A 16324-nucleotide genomic window follows, 5' to 3' on the forward strand; every position below is an offset into this window, starting at 1 on the left:
TTGCGCTATAAACATTATATTTTGAAAGCATGAGAGGGATATTTAAATATTAAAAATATGTTTTTTTTCCAATATTTGGGACAAAAAGTTAAAGAAAATCTTATAAATGTGCCTTTTAAGAACAGGTATGATAAGGGTGTATTCTTAGCAGTGTATTTCTATGAGGGTGACTGGGTTCAGCATCTACGGGAAACAGTGTCATCCTGGATTCACTCCCTGCACTTTGTCTCTGTCCTATTCTTGTGCTTTTGTGCTCTGGGGTTCTCCCAGTAATTACTGTGCTGAATGGCCCCAACAACATTTTACTGTGGCTGCATGCCAGAGCAGGGAGCTAACCTTTCTGCTCAGTGGCAGACAAAGACAACTCTGTTTAATCAAACATTTACTTCCTTCTGACCATTTTTATTAGTGTTTACAAATTGTGGAAATGGTGCAACTGGGTGTCATCTCTCCCAAACATTTACCTGAATCCTTACAGTTATAGTTAAAAGACTGAACTTGGATGCAATGTTTTTAAGCTAAGAGCTTTTTTCATTAAGACATGTTTTCCAACTTGGTGTGCAGTAATAATCGAATATAAGAACAAATAAACAAAAGCAAAAATATCAGGGCCCTGTTGCAATGATTGTACAACTATTATGTCTTTCCAGGAACAGTGTGTTCCTGGAAGGCATAAACCCACTTATCATCTCTAGTGTGGGTGAAATAAGATTTAAAAGGCATTTCTAAAAATAGCCAGTGGGGCAAACCCACTGTGCCAACCAATGATAACCCATCAACCTAGAAGGTCAGGAACTGTGGATCTTTAGTTTCCCTTCACCCAAATTCAAAATTACCAAAGTTTCTGATGTAGCAAAAAGGAAGAAGCCATTGCATTTAGGAAAATATAATTGATATTGCAATTAATTTAGGCACATATAAGAATATTAGTTTCACATGAGTGACTTGCTGTTGCTGCTGAAATAAAAATAATGCTCCAACCAACATGTACACAATTTGTGATTCTATTATAATCTATGATAGAATCTGTTATCAATGTTTTTTTGCAGCTATTGTACAGCTGGCTTTAGGGGTTATGTTTTTTTTGGAAAGCCTTCTTGTTCCTGGTAGTAAGATGGTTAACTTGCTTAGAGGCCACCAGGGATTGAGAAAATAAGATTTAATGGCCATTTGAGTCAGGGTGAGCCCAGATGAAATAAGATTTGAGTGTCCTCTTCTTATCAACCCTAAAGCCAAAGTAGATAACATATCAAAGATCACAAACGTTAATTTTTTTAAGATGATGATGAGAGGACCAATAAGGATCATCTGGTCCCCTCAATGGCATTCATAGGCTGCAGCCCGCTGCGTCATCACATGCAGTCTGTGGGTTCTTGTCTAAGTAAAGCTGTGTTCTTCTTGGAGTGGGATCTTCCACCTTTCATTGAACACATGGCAGCTAAACATGGCTATTCCTGACAGCCAGCCTTGTGTCAGATGAGATTATACTTGTGTCTTCATAAATTCAATATGTTGATGGCTACAGTTTTACCTCCATATAAACTGCTGTTTGCTGTTCTTTCAGTTAATTCTCTGGTGAAAGGTCAAATCAAGGTTTAAAACCATCAACTAAAAGCCACAAACATTTTCACTTATACTTTTCCTGGGAAACATTTTATTTTGAGCAAAGAAATTTAACAAATCCTAAAAATGTTTTAATGAAAAATTAGTTTTCTGCTTTCCAAATGTTGATGAACTATATGAACCCTTGGGGTTCAGTGAAAGCGGTAGGACCCACAATAGAGACAAATAAAAATTCAAATTGTAATTTATGAAGAATTTATTGATAAGACAGAACTGAAATTTCTGAGATGGATGCTCTCACATGAAGGAGGGGGAAGCAGGACAGAGATGTGAGGTTGTGTGACCTGATCGTGGATGAACCTTTAGGCCTGACTTCCCACAGCTTGAAGACGTAAAAATCCAAACAAAGAATTCCTGACTGAATGTCTGGAACAGGCAAAGGTGGACAAAATAAACAACAAAAACTTCTTTCAGATGTTTAAAAATAACTAACTTGGTCAGACTGTCATGATTCTTCTTGTCTGGTTTCCTGTTTTTGTTTTATAGTTTATCCGTATTCTGTTCTGCTTCCTGTTCATTAGTACACCTGGTTTGATTTGCTCATTCACTTCACCTGTTCCTCATCAGTACGTATTTAAGCCTGTTGGTTTCAGTTCCTCATTGTACTCTTCATGTCATGTACCTGTTGCTGTGTTTCCCAGTTTGTCGTCATCATTAAAACCTTAACTCCTGCACCCGTCAAGCCTGCATTTGGCTCCTTGTCCACGCTACAACTGGAAAGCAGACAAACTGGCACTGGTGGAAGAGCTTTAATGGAGGCAACGATCTGTAGACCCAGGTGAGCTGCATCGGCCATCACGTCAGCAAAGCCACACCCGAGGAAGGCAGGAGCAGAACACAAAATCCACAAAACCCCAGAAAAACAGGTTATATTGTATTTTGCTTGGATTTCTCTTTCTTTTTTTTTTTTTCCTGATTAACATTTTATTGAATTTTTCCAAAACACATATATCACCACCAGATGTGGAAGAACTGTGACAAAGTTCGTATAGAATTCAGATCAACCCAAGACAGCTAGGGTCTGATGCAGCTCCATGTTTTGCTGTTATGTGATAGAGAGTGAAGTCATTGTGCAATAACCAACGGACGAACCAGTTTTCTTCTTTGTAGTGTGTCTTATCTTCTGTAATTCTTGGTGCAGCGCTGCCTCTGGCAGAAAGTGGAACATATGTAAAAAGGTCTGATTCGTTTGCAGCATGAATGCAATCTCAGTTCATATCGCCACCTGATTCATATCAGTTGTGTTAGAGCAAGAACACATGGCAAACGTTCAGGACTGTGGGCTTGGGGACCAGGGTTCCCCACCGCTGGCCTAGCGGATTATCCTGGCGTGAATGCCCCCTTAAAGTATTCCTCACTCAGGGACGTCGGCTAGAACTCCCTTGGATCCCAGGGCTCATCCCACTCTGACTTTTAGGTTGATCCTTTTATGTATGAAAGGTAAGGTAAGGATCCAGCTTCAGCTCCACTAGTGTGGCCAGTCTTCCTGGCTGATTATACCAAAAAGTAACAGACGGTGTGGAGAGGGCGCTCCACTGGGAAATGAGTTTACGCCCCAGCACTCTGTACCCATTCAGCAGTATTTGGTGGGAAATCTTGATGGATCCCCATGAATGAATAATCTTAGCAAAATAAGAATATCTCCCTGTGTAACCAATTTGATGAATTCATGAATCACAATCCAACATAACTACATTTTAGGATGGCTCGAAATTATGTGTGTCTATCCCTGTCACATCTCCAGCATTTGGGGGTCTGTATAAGGTTTGCTCTTTATAATCTGTGTGGTGACCAGTATATTCTGTGTAGTTATTAGAAATGAGTGAGTCTTGTTAAGAGCCCTAGACATTGTTTTTAATATGCTGTGGGATCATAATCCATTCCTGATTGGTAAAAGACATACTAACACTTCGGTTAATAACTTCGATATAAATCAAAGTTACATTTCTGTATTGTTCTTTGCACATAATTTAAACATTTTACCCTGCCAAACCCATCTGAGTGCAATGAATGACATATGTTATTCATATGTGACTATGAATTCACATATATGAAGGGATATTAAGTGAATATGCTGATTAATTCTCATTATAGAATATTTAACATAAAATGTTTTCTTTTAGGAGCTTTTCTTTTTAGTAGGCATTAACTCTAAGAAATTATCTGTTTAAAGTCCCATTTTTGCCATAATTTTCCCATTTAACAAGCACACACATTAATCATGTAAATGAATGTTAAATATATTGATGTGGCTTATTTACTGTAGTGAGCAAATTGATTTTATCTTTTCGCTGCTGTTTCGGGTGGTAATGGTGCGTCTTCACACAAATAAATGCTCGGAAAGATTGTTGTGTGGGTGTGTGTTTGGATCTTATGGTCTCATGTGATGTTTGTCAGGTGCTGCAGTGTGTACATGAAGCGTTTGTCTGTTTATTAAGATTGATGAGCTTTGAATGGAAAGTGTTAAAGCACAGGATTTATTGGCTGGTCAGCTCTTGGCAAAACGAGCACCAAGGGACCACACACGCTCAAAATCTAACTGCTGCCTTTTCGCTTTTATTCAAAGTCGTGTTTTGCATGTTTTGTAGGGGGTAATGTGACACCTTTTGGATTTACAGTCATGACTATTTTATGTTATGACGTGCAGCAGGAGGAAAAGATGGAATGGAATTGGAAGCGAATGGAAAAACAACAAAAACACGATGAGCTAGAAAGACAAAAAAATGACCTTTGCGGCTCTTTGGAGATGAATCTTGACTATTTGGAAGGGCCAAGAGCAAATCTGTGACAAATCTATTCAACTAAAAACACAGCTGTCTCTTCAAATTTGTGGAGTTGTGCTCATAGAAGCAATTAAAAAATAATCTTTTCTTCTGGGATTGTGCGTTTCGCTCTGTGACAGCTTCATTAGAATCTGAGAGCAGAAGACAGAACAGAGAAGACAAGACATTATTTTTATCTTAATTATGAAATATAGTCTTATTAATTGTTATACAGCTTCAGAGGAAGATTTAAAAAGGTAGAAAGCATGAGTGCAAAGAAGTGGAAGATGCTTAAGCTACAGAGGAGGAAGGAAGGCAATGAAAATGGGAGCAGGTGTGAATAATATTTGAAGCAGGGATGCACCTTGAAGCTGACAGGAGACATTATTTATGTCACAATTATGATGTAGCATGTTTATCATCTAAAAGGCCAGAGACTAATATGAGCTTATTGAGATTATAAGATGTGTTAAAAAGAGATGTTTGCATTTTCTATTTCAGGACTTGGTGAGATTTTTGGTGCTGCAAGCTTTGTGGTTTTTGTTTGAAATCTCTTTGTGGTTTCGACTAATAAAATTTCAGCAGGCGTTGGTTACATGCAGATAAACTATCATGTGGGTGGCATTTGTTATAATGCAGTCTTAAACCCATCATCTGTCTTCAAACGACTGGCACATAGAAAGGGAGGTTGTAGCCTGGATGTCCATAATCTGTCATTTGGATATTTGCCTGCTATGCACAAAGCCAGAAATATCCGTAATAATTAAACCATGGCTGATGGCTTCTTGCATTGTTGAATGTCTTGTACATAGTGTTGCATAACATATTTTAATATATTCAGCCTGACATATTTACAATTTTAAAAGTGATAAAGGAACTCTTATTATAAATTGACCAGAAGTGCACCACACCTGTGCAACAATAAAGTAATCTGTAACCCTTTTTTTAAATATTACTGTAAAATAATTTAAAAAATAGGATGCTTATCACAGTGTAAAAAATGAAGGGAAAGAGGACAAGCACCTGAGGGTGGAAAAGAGGGGAGGGGAGAAGGACAGAAAAAGAGGGCATGAGAGAATGTTTTATTCTGGTTTGTAATAAGGTGCAGGATTAAGTATTAAAACTGCATTTTGATCAGGATGCTTCATTTGTGATGATTCATTTAAAGCTATCTGCACTCGAAAAAGGAGTTACATTTGCACAGTGATGATGAGAGGGATACAGCATATCTCTAATTTGTATTTGGTGGAAAATATGTGTGCCAGAATGATCCCATCATCCCCGATATGACTTCTGTGGAAAACATGGCTAAGATATCATCTTCACTCCTGAAAAGCATATTTCAGAAGTGAGAGGAGCATATGTTTGATATGAAGGGTGGTGGCTTATTCCTTTACTGTTTAGTCTGCTTGGTAATTATCATGTCCACCATCTGTTAGAAAGTATGATAAGTAGGATCAGTGCTGCCAAAAGGAAATGGAGGGAGCAGAATGGAAAGACATAGAGTGAAAAGTAACTAGGATAAACTGAAAGGGGGGAATAGTGTGTCACTGTGGGTGTGTGCTTATCTCCTTGTGTTTTGAGTATGGCTGCTTGCATGCATGTCACTGCATACACTCATGCAAGATTGTGTGTGAGTGTGGTGGTTACAAGAAGTGCTATTTATAGCAACTGCCTCACCTAGCTGTAAGCCATGTTTTTACCAGGAAGCAAGAGGCAGCATGGAAGTCCCAGCAGACGTCGCTGTGCCACACAGTGTTATGTCACAACTCACCCCACCTCTCTCCAGCTGACATCCTCAGCTCCTCCTCAGCACGAGAAGAATTTACTCTGAAAAGGCTTCAATTTCAAGTTCAATTATCTCTTTAAAAAAACCCACTTTGTTAAATACATTTTCAAACGAGCTGTGACAACAAAACAAAGATGTTGAAGATTTGTGGGTGGAGGCAGAGATGGACATATTTCTTTACTTTACTAAGGATGTTTGTGATCATACAGAAGAGTATTAGGGCCACTGAGGAAAAAACAAAATAGATATAAGTCAGAATTCAGACTTTTTTTCTCATAATTCAATTTTTTATGTTTTTGGTGTCTTTAATACTATTTGGTATGATCCAATATTTAAAAAAAAAAAAAAATTACTGTATTTGCTTCACTTAATTCACAGATGTTTTTCTCAGTGGTCAACCATATTTCAAACCAGCAGTTGTCACTGTCACATGACGTGCTTATGTGCTGTTATGTCTATAGTGTGCTTTAATGGCAAGTTGCAAAAAAAACTGGAAAATATGAGCAAAATTACAGAAAGTGACAAAGAAACTGTAAAAGTTGTGCAGCATTCCGAACAAAAAGGTGAAAACACTGAAAAACTGAATTTAGTTTGCCACTATAGCTCAACATCAATGCTACAGCATCTTAACAGAAAGCAGTCCACAGCAGACAAAACGCAAGGTAGCATTTCTCGTTAGCATTTCAGTGTAAATCAGTGCTTAGCTGTCATATAAGCTAAGAATATATGCTAGTTATGGCTTTACCTGGGAAGTATTGCAAATTTTAGTTTTAGAATTGATTCATTTTTCTAAGCAGCTTGTGTTTATTGTATTGGAAAAATAGAGAAAAATCTATTGTAATGATACTAGACTGTCCTCACTAGAGCAACTGTGTGTATTATCCTGATCTCAGCTGTCAGAGCAGCTTCGGTCTGTAAGCTGTTAATGGGAACTGATATTTTCAGTCATTTTACTTTAACATTCAATGAAAATTGAAATGCAGACATTGCTCAATGTGCTTTTATCAGCACTTGTATAGTCAGTAACTGATAAAAGGTAGTTTTAAATGATGTTTCAGTTTCTAATAAAGTAAATGAGAGGGTTTGACCACTGCTGACAACTACTTGATGGGAAGAAGGCTTTTTGCTGGTGTTCTGTAAAGCTTTTATCAATATAATCTTTTTTTTTTATTTTTTTTTATTTTTATTTTTTTTGCCATATCCTGTTGCTTGATGTAAAGGGTAGTTAATTCAAATTGACTGTAAAGGGTAGTTATGCCTTAGTTTTAAACTGTAGTCCTTGAAGTAATTTTCCGTTGCTGTATTGAATATTTTCTTTGAACTGTTTATAATAAAATGCATTTTTTTATATTTTGACATATAGTTCAGTTTTTAAATTGGTTGCATTTTCTGAAAAACTAATTTTAAGAGGCCACTTTTTTTCTCTTTTGAAAAGTTATTCTCCTTTTAATTAGAAGTATTATTGGATAACAGAATCGGTGCAATAATAGAATACTTGCTTAAATAATTAATCATTTACTTCACCCCCATAGTGGACAAACACTCCAACCAAGTATTATTTCAATATTTTAAAACAGTCATATTCACAGGCTTGGAAAAAAGCCAAAGAAAAATCTGTTTGTTTGCTCCAGAAGACACAAGATGGCAAAAAAAAAACAAAAAACACACAGCTTCCCACCTACCTGGACACTTTAAACTGAGTAAAAAAAAAAAAAAGCAAATAAAGAAAAAAAAAAAATTATGAACAGCTTGAAATAAGCATATTAACAATACTTATGGAAAAAAAAAATCAAGAAAGCGATAATAAAAATGTTTTGATTTTTAGCATAATTCAGTGATTTTAAATAAATACCTTTAAATTAATATCATGCTTTGCCCACAAAATCGGACCTATGAAGTCACTGAGCCTAGGCACCAAGACGATAACGTGACCTCAAAAATGTTGAAGGGGAACTGGGATCAACTTACGGATTTATGGAGGCTTTATTTGTGAGTACCACAGCCACTAGCTTGTGGCAGTGTTTCTCATGATTTTGACAGACATTTTTCATTTGAGAATGATGCAAAATAGGTATGACTTTTGTTTTTATTTTTCCTCCCAATTAATGCTCCAGTCAAATAATTAAGCCATGACTTAACCAAACTGTAATTTAGCTAAATTGGACTGGATTAAGGAAATGCACCAATAGTGTGGAGATTGTGGTCTCTTGTTTCAGAGCTTCAGTCATGCTGGTGTCATGACCAACACCCACTGAAAATGTATTTTTAGTAGGTTTTGGCTATTGAAAAGCGGTTTAATGCATCTTTGAATGAACTGAATTGATAATGAGCGATGACTCTTTGAAGCTGCTTCAAACAGCTGCAAGAGCGGACACAATACTTAAAAGCAAAGATAAAACAGGTGCTCCTCTTGTAAAATCAACAGCATTGGACCGATATGATGGTTATCTGCAGGTCCATTGTTAATTGGCTCTTTGTGTTTTTGTTTCGATGGTGATTTTTTGATATTTTATTTAGATAATTCAATGGTTACTTCTGCTCTACAAACAATTAGGCTGTAAAATGTGATTCAGGGCTAGCTCTAATAGGAATTGGCTGCTTCACTGTGCTGCTCTCCTGCTTTGTAAACCTCTGTTATCATTTGTAATAACTAGGTTTTTATTTCATGGAAAGATCTGGAGTTTCAATTGCGTTTGACGGTGTACGCTGAGCAACAGATACCCCCACGTGTTTGTTCAGAGAGGCTGCAAACAGAAGTATCCATCTAACAGCAATGAAGTCTCATATAACTGGTGTTAAATATTTACCATTAGGTCCTCTAATAATACCTTGTCATAAAGTGCCAATAATCTGCCTAGTATAAATATCAGAAGATTTTATCTTTTTTTTTTTTTTTAAGAAAAGCTTCTAAGTGTTTAATTCATTTTAGCTGTGCTTAATCTGCAGATGCAGCAGTTCTGTACCATATTGATTAAACTGGCAGCCATATGGGAAAATAGCTAGTTGTTTGATGAATGATAGCGAGTAAATTTAAAGTCACTGAACTTGTGAGTTTGCATGCGTGGGTAGACTTCAGCTTGGATTACAGAGGACAGGAACAGCCTTAGGCACAGCAATTGTTAAATGTTGGTACAATGAGTTATATATATAGGTATGTTGTAGCTAAGGTTAATACTGAAAAATAAACATGTTAAACAATTAAAAGTAGCTCTTTTAGTCATTAAATCTAGTCTGTGGTGTTTAAGTACATTTAACTGGTTTAGTATGACAACAGTGCTAGTGTATTTTTGTGTCTAATTTTACAGTTTATTCTTATAAAATTGTTATTTTCTGAACGCTACAACACACACATTAAAGAAGATTTATATACTTTCTGCTTATTTGCTGGGCATCGTTCAGTGTTTTACATGATTGCTTATCTCATTTTAGAACTTCCATATATGGTTCATATGGATTTGCATGAAATTGGTCACTATCACAACAGCACAGAAGTCAAAGTCATCTTGGTTTATCTTTGCTAGCAGACTTGTGAGTCTCCCTTCATGTGAAGCTGAGGTGGGTTGCTGGAAACACGGACTGAACTACATGCATTTTGTGAGAATTGTGGTGGTTTTGCTTCAGTTTGTCATCCAGACTAGAGGTCGACCGATTTATCGGTCTACCGATATATCGGGCCGATATTTGCCCTTTTTTAAGGTATCGGCATCGGCCGATATCCGTGTTTACCAGCGCCGATTTAAAGTCAGGCACATCCGCGGGCAGCCCCGTGTAACTAGTGGCGTGCGCTGCCATTGGGCTGCTGCAGCATGTGAAGGACCCCAAGACAAAACTTTTGCTTACTGTTAACAACACTCCTCGGAGATAAAGGTAAGGCTTAAATTCAGATATTTCAAGTCCTATGTACATATACACCAGTATATGTTACTAGTGAACTATATGAAGTGTTGCTTCACTTTGTGAAAGAAAGAACGAGTAGCAAAGAAATGGTGTTATGCCACAAATCGTCCGCTTGCCACAAAGTCCCCCTACACGAACAAATTCTATTAAAGCCGATGTCTCCCACACATCATTCGCTTTTTAAGCTATGTTAACGGTAATTCTGTAAACAAGCACATTTACGAGCCACACCCTGCTATTTTTCATGTTTAAAACGTGTGGCTTTAAAATGCGTTCGTGTAGGAGGGAGTTTCTGGGAAGCGGACTATTTGTATCATAACATAAAGGCATTCTCTACCGTTAGCCTAGCTTAGCAGTGAAGTTAAGTCTATCGAACTAGCATGTCATGAGCAAAAGCCACAGATATTAACAGCAACAGCGAGCAAAACAACAGGCTCTCTCTATCCGCTGGTTAGCGTGTGCTCACTTGTATGTGCATCTGTGTGTGTGTTAGTGTGCGGACCTGTTTGTGTGCGCACGTGTCTGTGTGTGTGTACTGGCATCGGGCTGCTGTGCGCCGACAGCAGATGTGAATGTAGAGACAGAAATGACATGCCGTTGTTCAAATAGGACAAATAACATAAGGCTATTTAGTTTGTTTAATAAAAGAACGAGGTAAAGACCTGTTCTATCGGAAATGTAACCTTAAATGACTTCTGTCTGATCAGAATGTGATGTGTAAAGTAATAAATACATAAATAAATAAATTCATTAATTAATCCATTATTAATAATAATAATAATAAAGTGACGTGTTCCAACCAATGACTACATATATGTAGTTACAAGTTGCAAACCAAATTACAATTTAGTAATCACCAAAAAAATAAATAAACTTTATCATGTTGCACAGCCTTGTATGAGGACCTATCTATCTATCTATCTATCTACAGTTATTATCCTTATGCAAGGCTGTGCAACAAGTTTATTTATTTTTTGGTTATTACTAGATGGTAATTTGGGGTGCAACTTGTAAGCAATCTGTTAAGAACAAAAACAACACATTAGTAGATTTTTCTTTTTATGCAATTAGAGTGTAATTGTTTTAATGTGTATCAAATATTGGAATTATATACTGAACTGAATATGAACATACTACTAAAATGCTAACCATGAATATTTCTTCTGTTTAGACTTATGGCTGAACAAAAAACGAATCCAGTGTGGCAGCATTTTACCGAGCCTACTCAAGGGAAAGCCAGGTGCAACATCTGTGATGGACTTGTGAGCCTGGGAGCTGAAAAAGCCAACAAGAAAAACACAACAAATTTGTGGAGTCACCTGAAGTGTCACCACCTCCAGGCTTACAAAGAGGCACAAAAAGAAAAAGAACAAGCAGCTTTCTCTAAAGCTAATGTATCTCAGCCAACTCTCACAGAAATGTTTGATGCCAAACGCAAGTGGCAGAATTCGGATCCAAGGTCAAAACAACTTGACACTTTAGTTACTGAAATGATTGCTACAGACAATCAGCCATTTACATTTGTCTCGGGTATTGGGTTTCGTAGGCTGGTGGCTGCAATGGAGCCCAGATACAACATAAAAACTGAGAAGCACTACCGCACAGACATCCTAGATGGTATAGTTGCCAAAGTTGAGAAGAAAATAAAAGTACTGATTGCAGAGGATGCTGGTCCTTTTCTGTCTTTCACAACAGACTGTTGGTCTGGGGACACTGAAGCCCTGATGAGTCTAACATGTCATTTTATTGACGACAACTGGAAAAGGAAACAAGTTGTCCTAAATGCCAAGGCCATGTCTGGCTCACACACCGGGGAGTACATCAGTAACATGTTCATTAGCCTGCTGAAGTACTGGGACATCAGCCACGACAGGGTTGTACTTGTGCTCCGTGACAGTGGTGCTAATATGGTTAAGGGACTCAGACTGGCAGAAATGCCTGATCTCAGCTGCAGCGCACACACCATACAGCTTGTGGTGAACGATGGCCTCAACAGTCAGCGTGTGGTGCAGGACGTTAATGCCAAGCTAAAGAATATAGCTAAACATTTCAACCACTCTGTTCTTGCAAAACAGAATCTGAAAAAAATTCAAAAAGATCTTGGCCTCCCCCAGCACAGTATCATACAGTCCGAACCCACTCGCTGGAACTCCACACTTCACATGATGAAGAGGATGCTGGAGCAGAAACGAGCACTCAATGTGTATGCTGGGGAATATGGAAAAATTGCTACGCCTGCGGCAGAGCAATGGGACATAGTTTCCAATTTGATTGACTCATTGGAACCTGTTGAGGAAGTCACCCTTGAGATCAGCAGGTCTGAGGCTTCCATCTCCAGTGTTATCCCAAGCATTGTGGTGCTGAAGATGATGCTTCAGGCAGAGGGTCCTAACACGAGGGGGATTAAAACACTAAGAGAAACCATGCTGCAAAGCTTGCAGAAAAGATTTGCAAGGATGGAGGAGACAAAATGTTTGGTGGTAGCAACACTACTGGACCCTCGTTACAAGGATCATGTCTTTTTTGCAGTGGACACACTGACCAAGGCAAAACAATGGATAAAAGAGGAGCATGCCATTGTGTCTGAACAACTGAAAATTGCTACAACAGAAGACCAAGGACCAGATCCGAAACAAATAAGGGTCGAAAATGAAGAATTACCCGGTCCCCCCAGTGTTCTTCAACAAATGTATGCCAACATCTTGAGGCCTCATGGATCTCCTACTCAGGAAAGTGACGAAGAGCATCACATCTCTGAGCAGCTGCATCAGTACCTCCGTGAGCCACTGATTGACAGACAGAGTGGTCAGCCACTGGAATGGTGGAAACAGAATGCATCCCGCCTACACCTTCTTGCACCACTGGCAAGGAAATTTCTCTGTCCACCCCCCTCCTCTGTTCCCAGTGAGCGAGTATTTAGTGAGATTGGGAATATTTATGACAACAAGAGGAGCCGGCTCACAGGAGAACATGCAGAACATTTGTGTTTCCTGCATGACAACCTGTCGTTCTTAAACTGGGAGTACTGAGAACTTTCAGTGAAAGATGGGTAGAGTAAGGAAGACTCGGGGTCTGCAGCTGAGTTAAAATTAAAGCACATTCCTTTCATATTGTTCTGCAATGTTTACATAATTTCCTTTACTAAAAAATGAAGGGTTTGCTGCTGTTATTTGCACAAAAAATGTATGACGCTGCTAAGTCAAGTGCACAAAAACCTTTAAGTTTATTCACTGTTTCATATAAAAATGCTGAAAGTTACAAAAAAGCTGAAAATTAGAATGCACTTTAGATGTTCTGTCATTTATACCAAACACAAATATTGTTGGCTGGGTGTGTTTGCCGCACTGCTATTATTTATTTTTTATATATTTTATTTATTTATATTTTTCTGTTTAATTGATTTTTGTATAGAAAGTCATTTTGATTTAATTTAAATGTATATTTAAGTATACATTTATGTTCCAACAAATTTTAAAAATTCTTTTTGATAAATGCCCTTAAACTTATATGTAAATCATATACATTTTTTATGTTATCTGTTTTATTTATGTTATATTTGGTCAGTTTATTGATTTGTTTGGATACATATTTTATTTTAATACTTGCAGTGCACAAAATACATTTTCAAGAAATTGTGTTCAATAAATGATAATGTTAAGTTTTGGAATGTGCATCCACTTATTAGTGTGACATTTTAGCATGCAAATAAAGGGTAAAACTTCAAGATATCGGCACTAAAAATCGGCCAAAAAAATCGGCAGCACATATCGGCCATCGGCTGACCCTAACTTCTAAACATCGGCATCGGCATCGGCTATAGAAAAACCAATATCGGTCGATCTCTAATCCAGACCCACCAGAAACACAACCAGTTTGGTCAGATAGAGAGAAAAAAGATTAACAGAGTTGCTTAATACTTATTTTTATGCTATGTAGGAACATTTTGTGCTTTTCTTCCTTTTGTATCATTCTGTTTAACAGTTTAACAGATTTTCTGCAAGTAGTCGTACCTTTTCTGTTTTAGAAATCTATTTCCATATCTTTGTAGCACAAGATTAGCTGAACATTTTCATCCGACTCATACTTTTTTGCTTGAGCAGTGAAAAATCAAGCCAAGTATACAGCAGTGAAATCAATCCAAAGCTTCACTGCGCCATTACAGAGCTGATGGTAGCCAAACACACACACACACACACTGAAAAAGGGTCCTCTTGATGCTGGATATGCATCTTTATTCTTTTTTCCTCTGTGAAAAGGATTCATGAATAATAAATGACAATGGATGAGAGTTGGAAAAATAGCATGTGATCTGAAGAGAGAGAGAGAGAGAGGATGAAAGAGGGTTCACAGGGAAAAAAGGAGGACAGAACAAGATGGAGAATAAGGCTGTCAGTGGCACTATGGAAAACTGGACCACTTGGGAAAGAGAAGATGGTACAATTAAGATAAAGCTGAAAGTAAAGGAAGAGGTAGTGGGTTGTGGAAACAACACCAATATATGCTTGAGAAAAGCAAAGGAGTGTGGCGGAGTAAGAGAAATGAGTGCATTGGAGGAGTGGAGGTGGACAGGGAGATGGAGGGGAAAAATGGGGAAAGGGGGAGGAGAAGAAGATGCATCACTGAGCTCTACTTCTGAGCCAGGAAGCCGGTAGAAATGAGCAGTCAGTCAGCTGGTGGCTGGTTTTTGACTGAAATAGTGACCTGACGAAAAGCATATTTTGGCTTCATAATCACCCTCACATAGAAAAAGAAAAGCTGCTGAAAAATTGATCTTTTATTTAAATTTCTCAGCTGCTTTTACCCTCATTCCCTTTATGTCATATCTACTATAAAGAAAAGGGAAAAGGAACATTAAATGACAAAGTCCCTTTAACACTTAAGGTAGTTAATGGGATTCCTTTAATATTCATACACTGAAATGAAGATTTTTGTATAAGAAAGGGTGAAAAACATAATTAAACAAGGAAATTAAGAAGAAAGGGTGGCTGATACTTATATAAAGGTATATTTTTTCCCCCACAGTATGAAAATAAAATGAAAACACTCTTCTGTTGTGTAGTACCTTTTTGATTTTACCGTGGTAATTAGTCCTGCCTTGATAACATCAAAATGTGCCAAAGTGTCGACACCAAACAAGCTTAATACATCCATTGAAAGTCTATGACAAGACTGTAATCTCTTGAATTAAAACCCCTAAAAAATTAAATTCCTCACGTTCACATGATTTGCATTCTTATATTTGAATCATTTCACTTAACACCACCAGCTCAGCATGTGATGTGTCAGAAGGACCTTTTTTTTTCATAGCTGGTGGGCTAACTTCGGCCAAACTTCAGTCAAGGATTACTTGAATTTCTTCTTTGATTGTTTCATTGGGTTGCTACTGCCCTCTTGCTTGTCTCTTTCATTAAAAATATGTAATTACAGTAAACCAAGAATTACTCTGAGCCCTTCTGATTCGAATCTGTTTGCTTGGAAAGTCTGCTTCATTTGGAGAATTGTAAATTAACTCTGATTCAGACCAAAGAACCAAACTCTAGCCTGCCTACAAATGCAGGTCTCTACCTGCTTCAAGTGACCCAAATACAGGAAGCGAACTACAAAGACAGGACATTAGGGGTAAACGGAACCAAAACATGCATGTGGAATGATAAGTGGCTCTGGCTGGGAGAAATGACTCCCGGTTAGACGTGGAAGAATGTGGTAAAAGTTCTGATGGAAATATGGTCAATCCAAGACCCCTAAGATCTGATGCAGCTCCATATTTTTCTCTTATGTTGTCTTTAATCAATAGATGATCCAGTTTTCTTTTGTTGTGTTTCTCGTCTTATCCTTGGGTAATTTTTGATGCAGTGCCGCCTCTAGCAGGAAGTGAAATACTTTTGGCATATAATCATTTGGTAGTGGAAAGACTGTCATGAGATCTGATAAATGACAAAAAACGACACCATATTTGGCTTGTTTTAACCTGGACATTATTTACCTTTGCAATTAGAGATTCAAATGAAGCAGTCTCTGTCATCAGTTTAATCCAGTCCTCAGTCTGAGGCCTGTGGGGACTTGCAGACTTCCAGTCTTGCAGCCACAATAAATCCAGCCACCACAAGTCCTAACTTTTCTTTTGTAAATCCAGGGGGCATGAGAGAGCTATCTCCCAGCAGACACAGTTGAGGTGAACTAGGTATGGATAACCCAGTCCACTTCTCCAAATTTATAATGACTTCAGTCCAAAAAGGAAACACCAAAGGACATT

At 37.8% G+C, this 16324-nt stretch overlaps 1 protein-coding gene across 1 annotated transcript; it reads left to right on the forward strand.

Moving 5' to 3' along the window:
• Positions 1–9816: 9816 nt before the first annotated feature.
• LOC121635908 (zinc finger BED domain-containing protein 4-like) lies at positions 9817–13723 on the forward strand. Its single transcript, XM_041979321.1, has 2 exons — positions 9817–10041; positions 11243–13723. The coding sequence occupies exon 2, from the start codon at positions 11247–11249 to the stop codon at positions 13098–13100; it is 1854 nt and encodes a 617-aa protein (XP_041835255.1). The 5' UTR covers positions 9817–10041; positions 11243–11246; the 3' UTR covers positions 13101–13723.
• Positions 13724–16324: the final 2601 nt, after the last annotated feature.

The sequence above is a fragment of the Melanotaenia boesemani genome, chromosome 24 (assembly GCF_017639745.1).
Source record: "Melanotaenia boesemani isolate fMelBoe1 chromosome 24, fMelBoe1.pri, whole genome shotgun sequence".
Taxonomy (NCBI): domain Eukaryota; kingdom Metazoa; phylum Chordata; class Actinopteri; order Atheriniformes; family Melanotaeniidae; genus Melanotaenia; species Melanotaenia boesemani.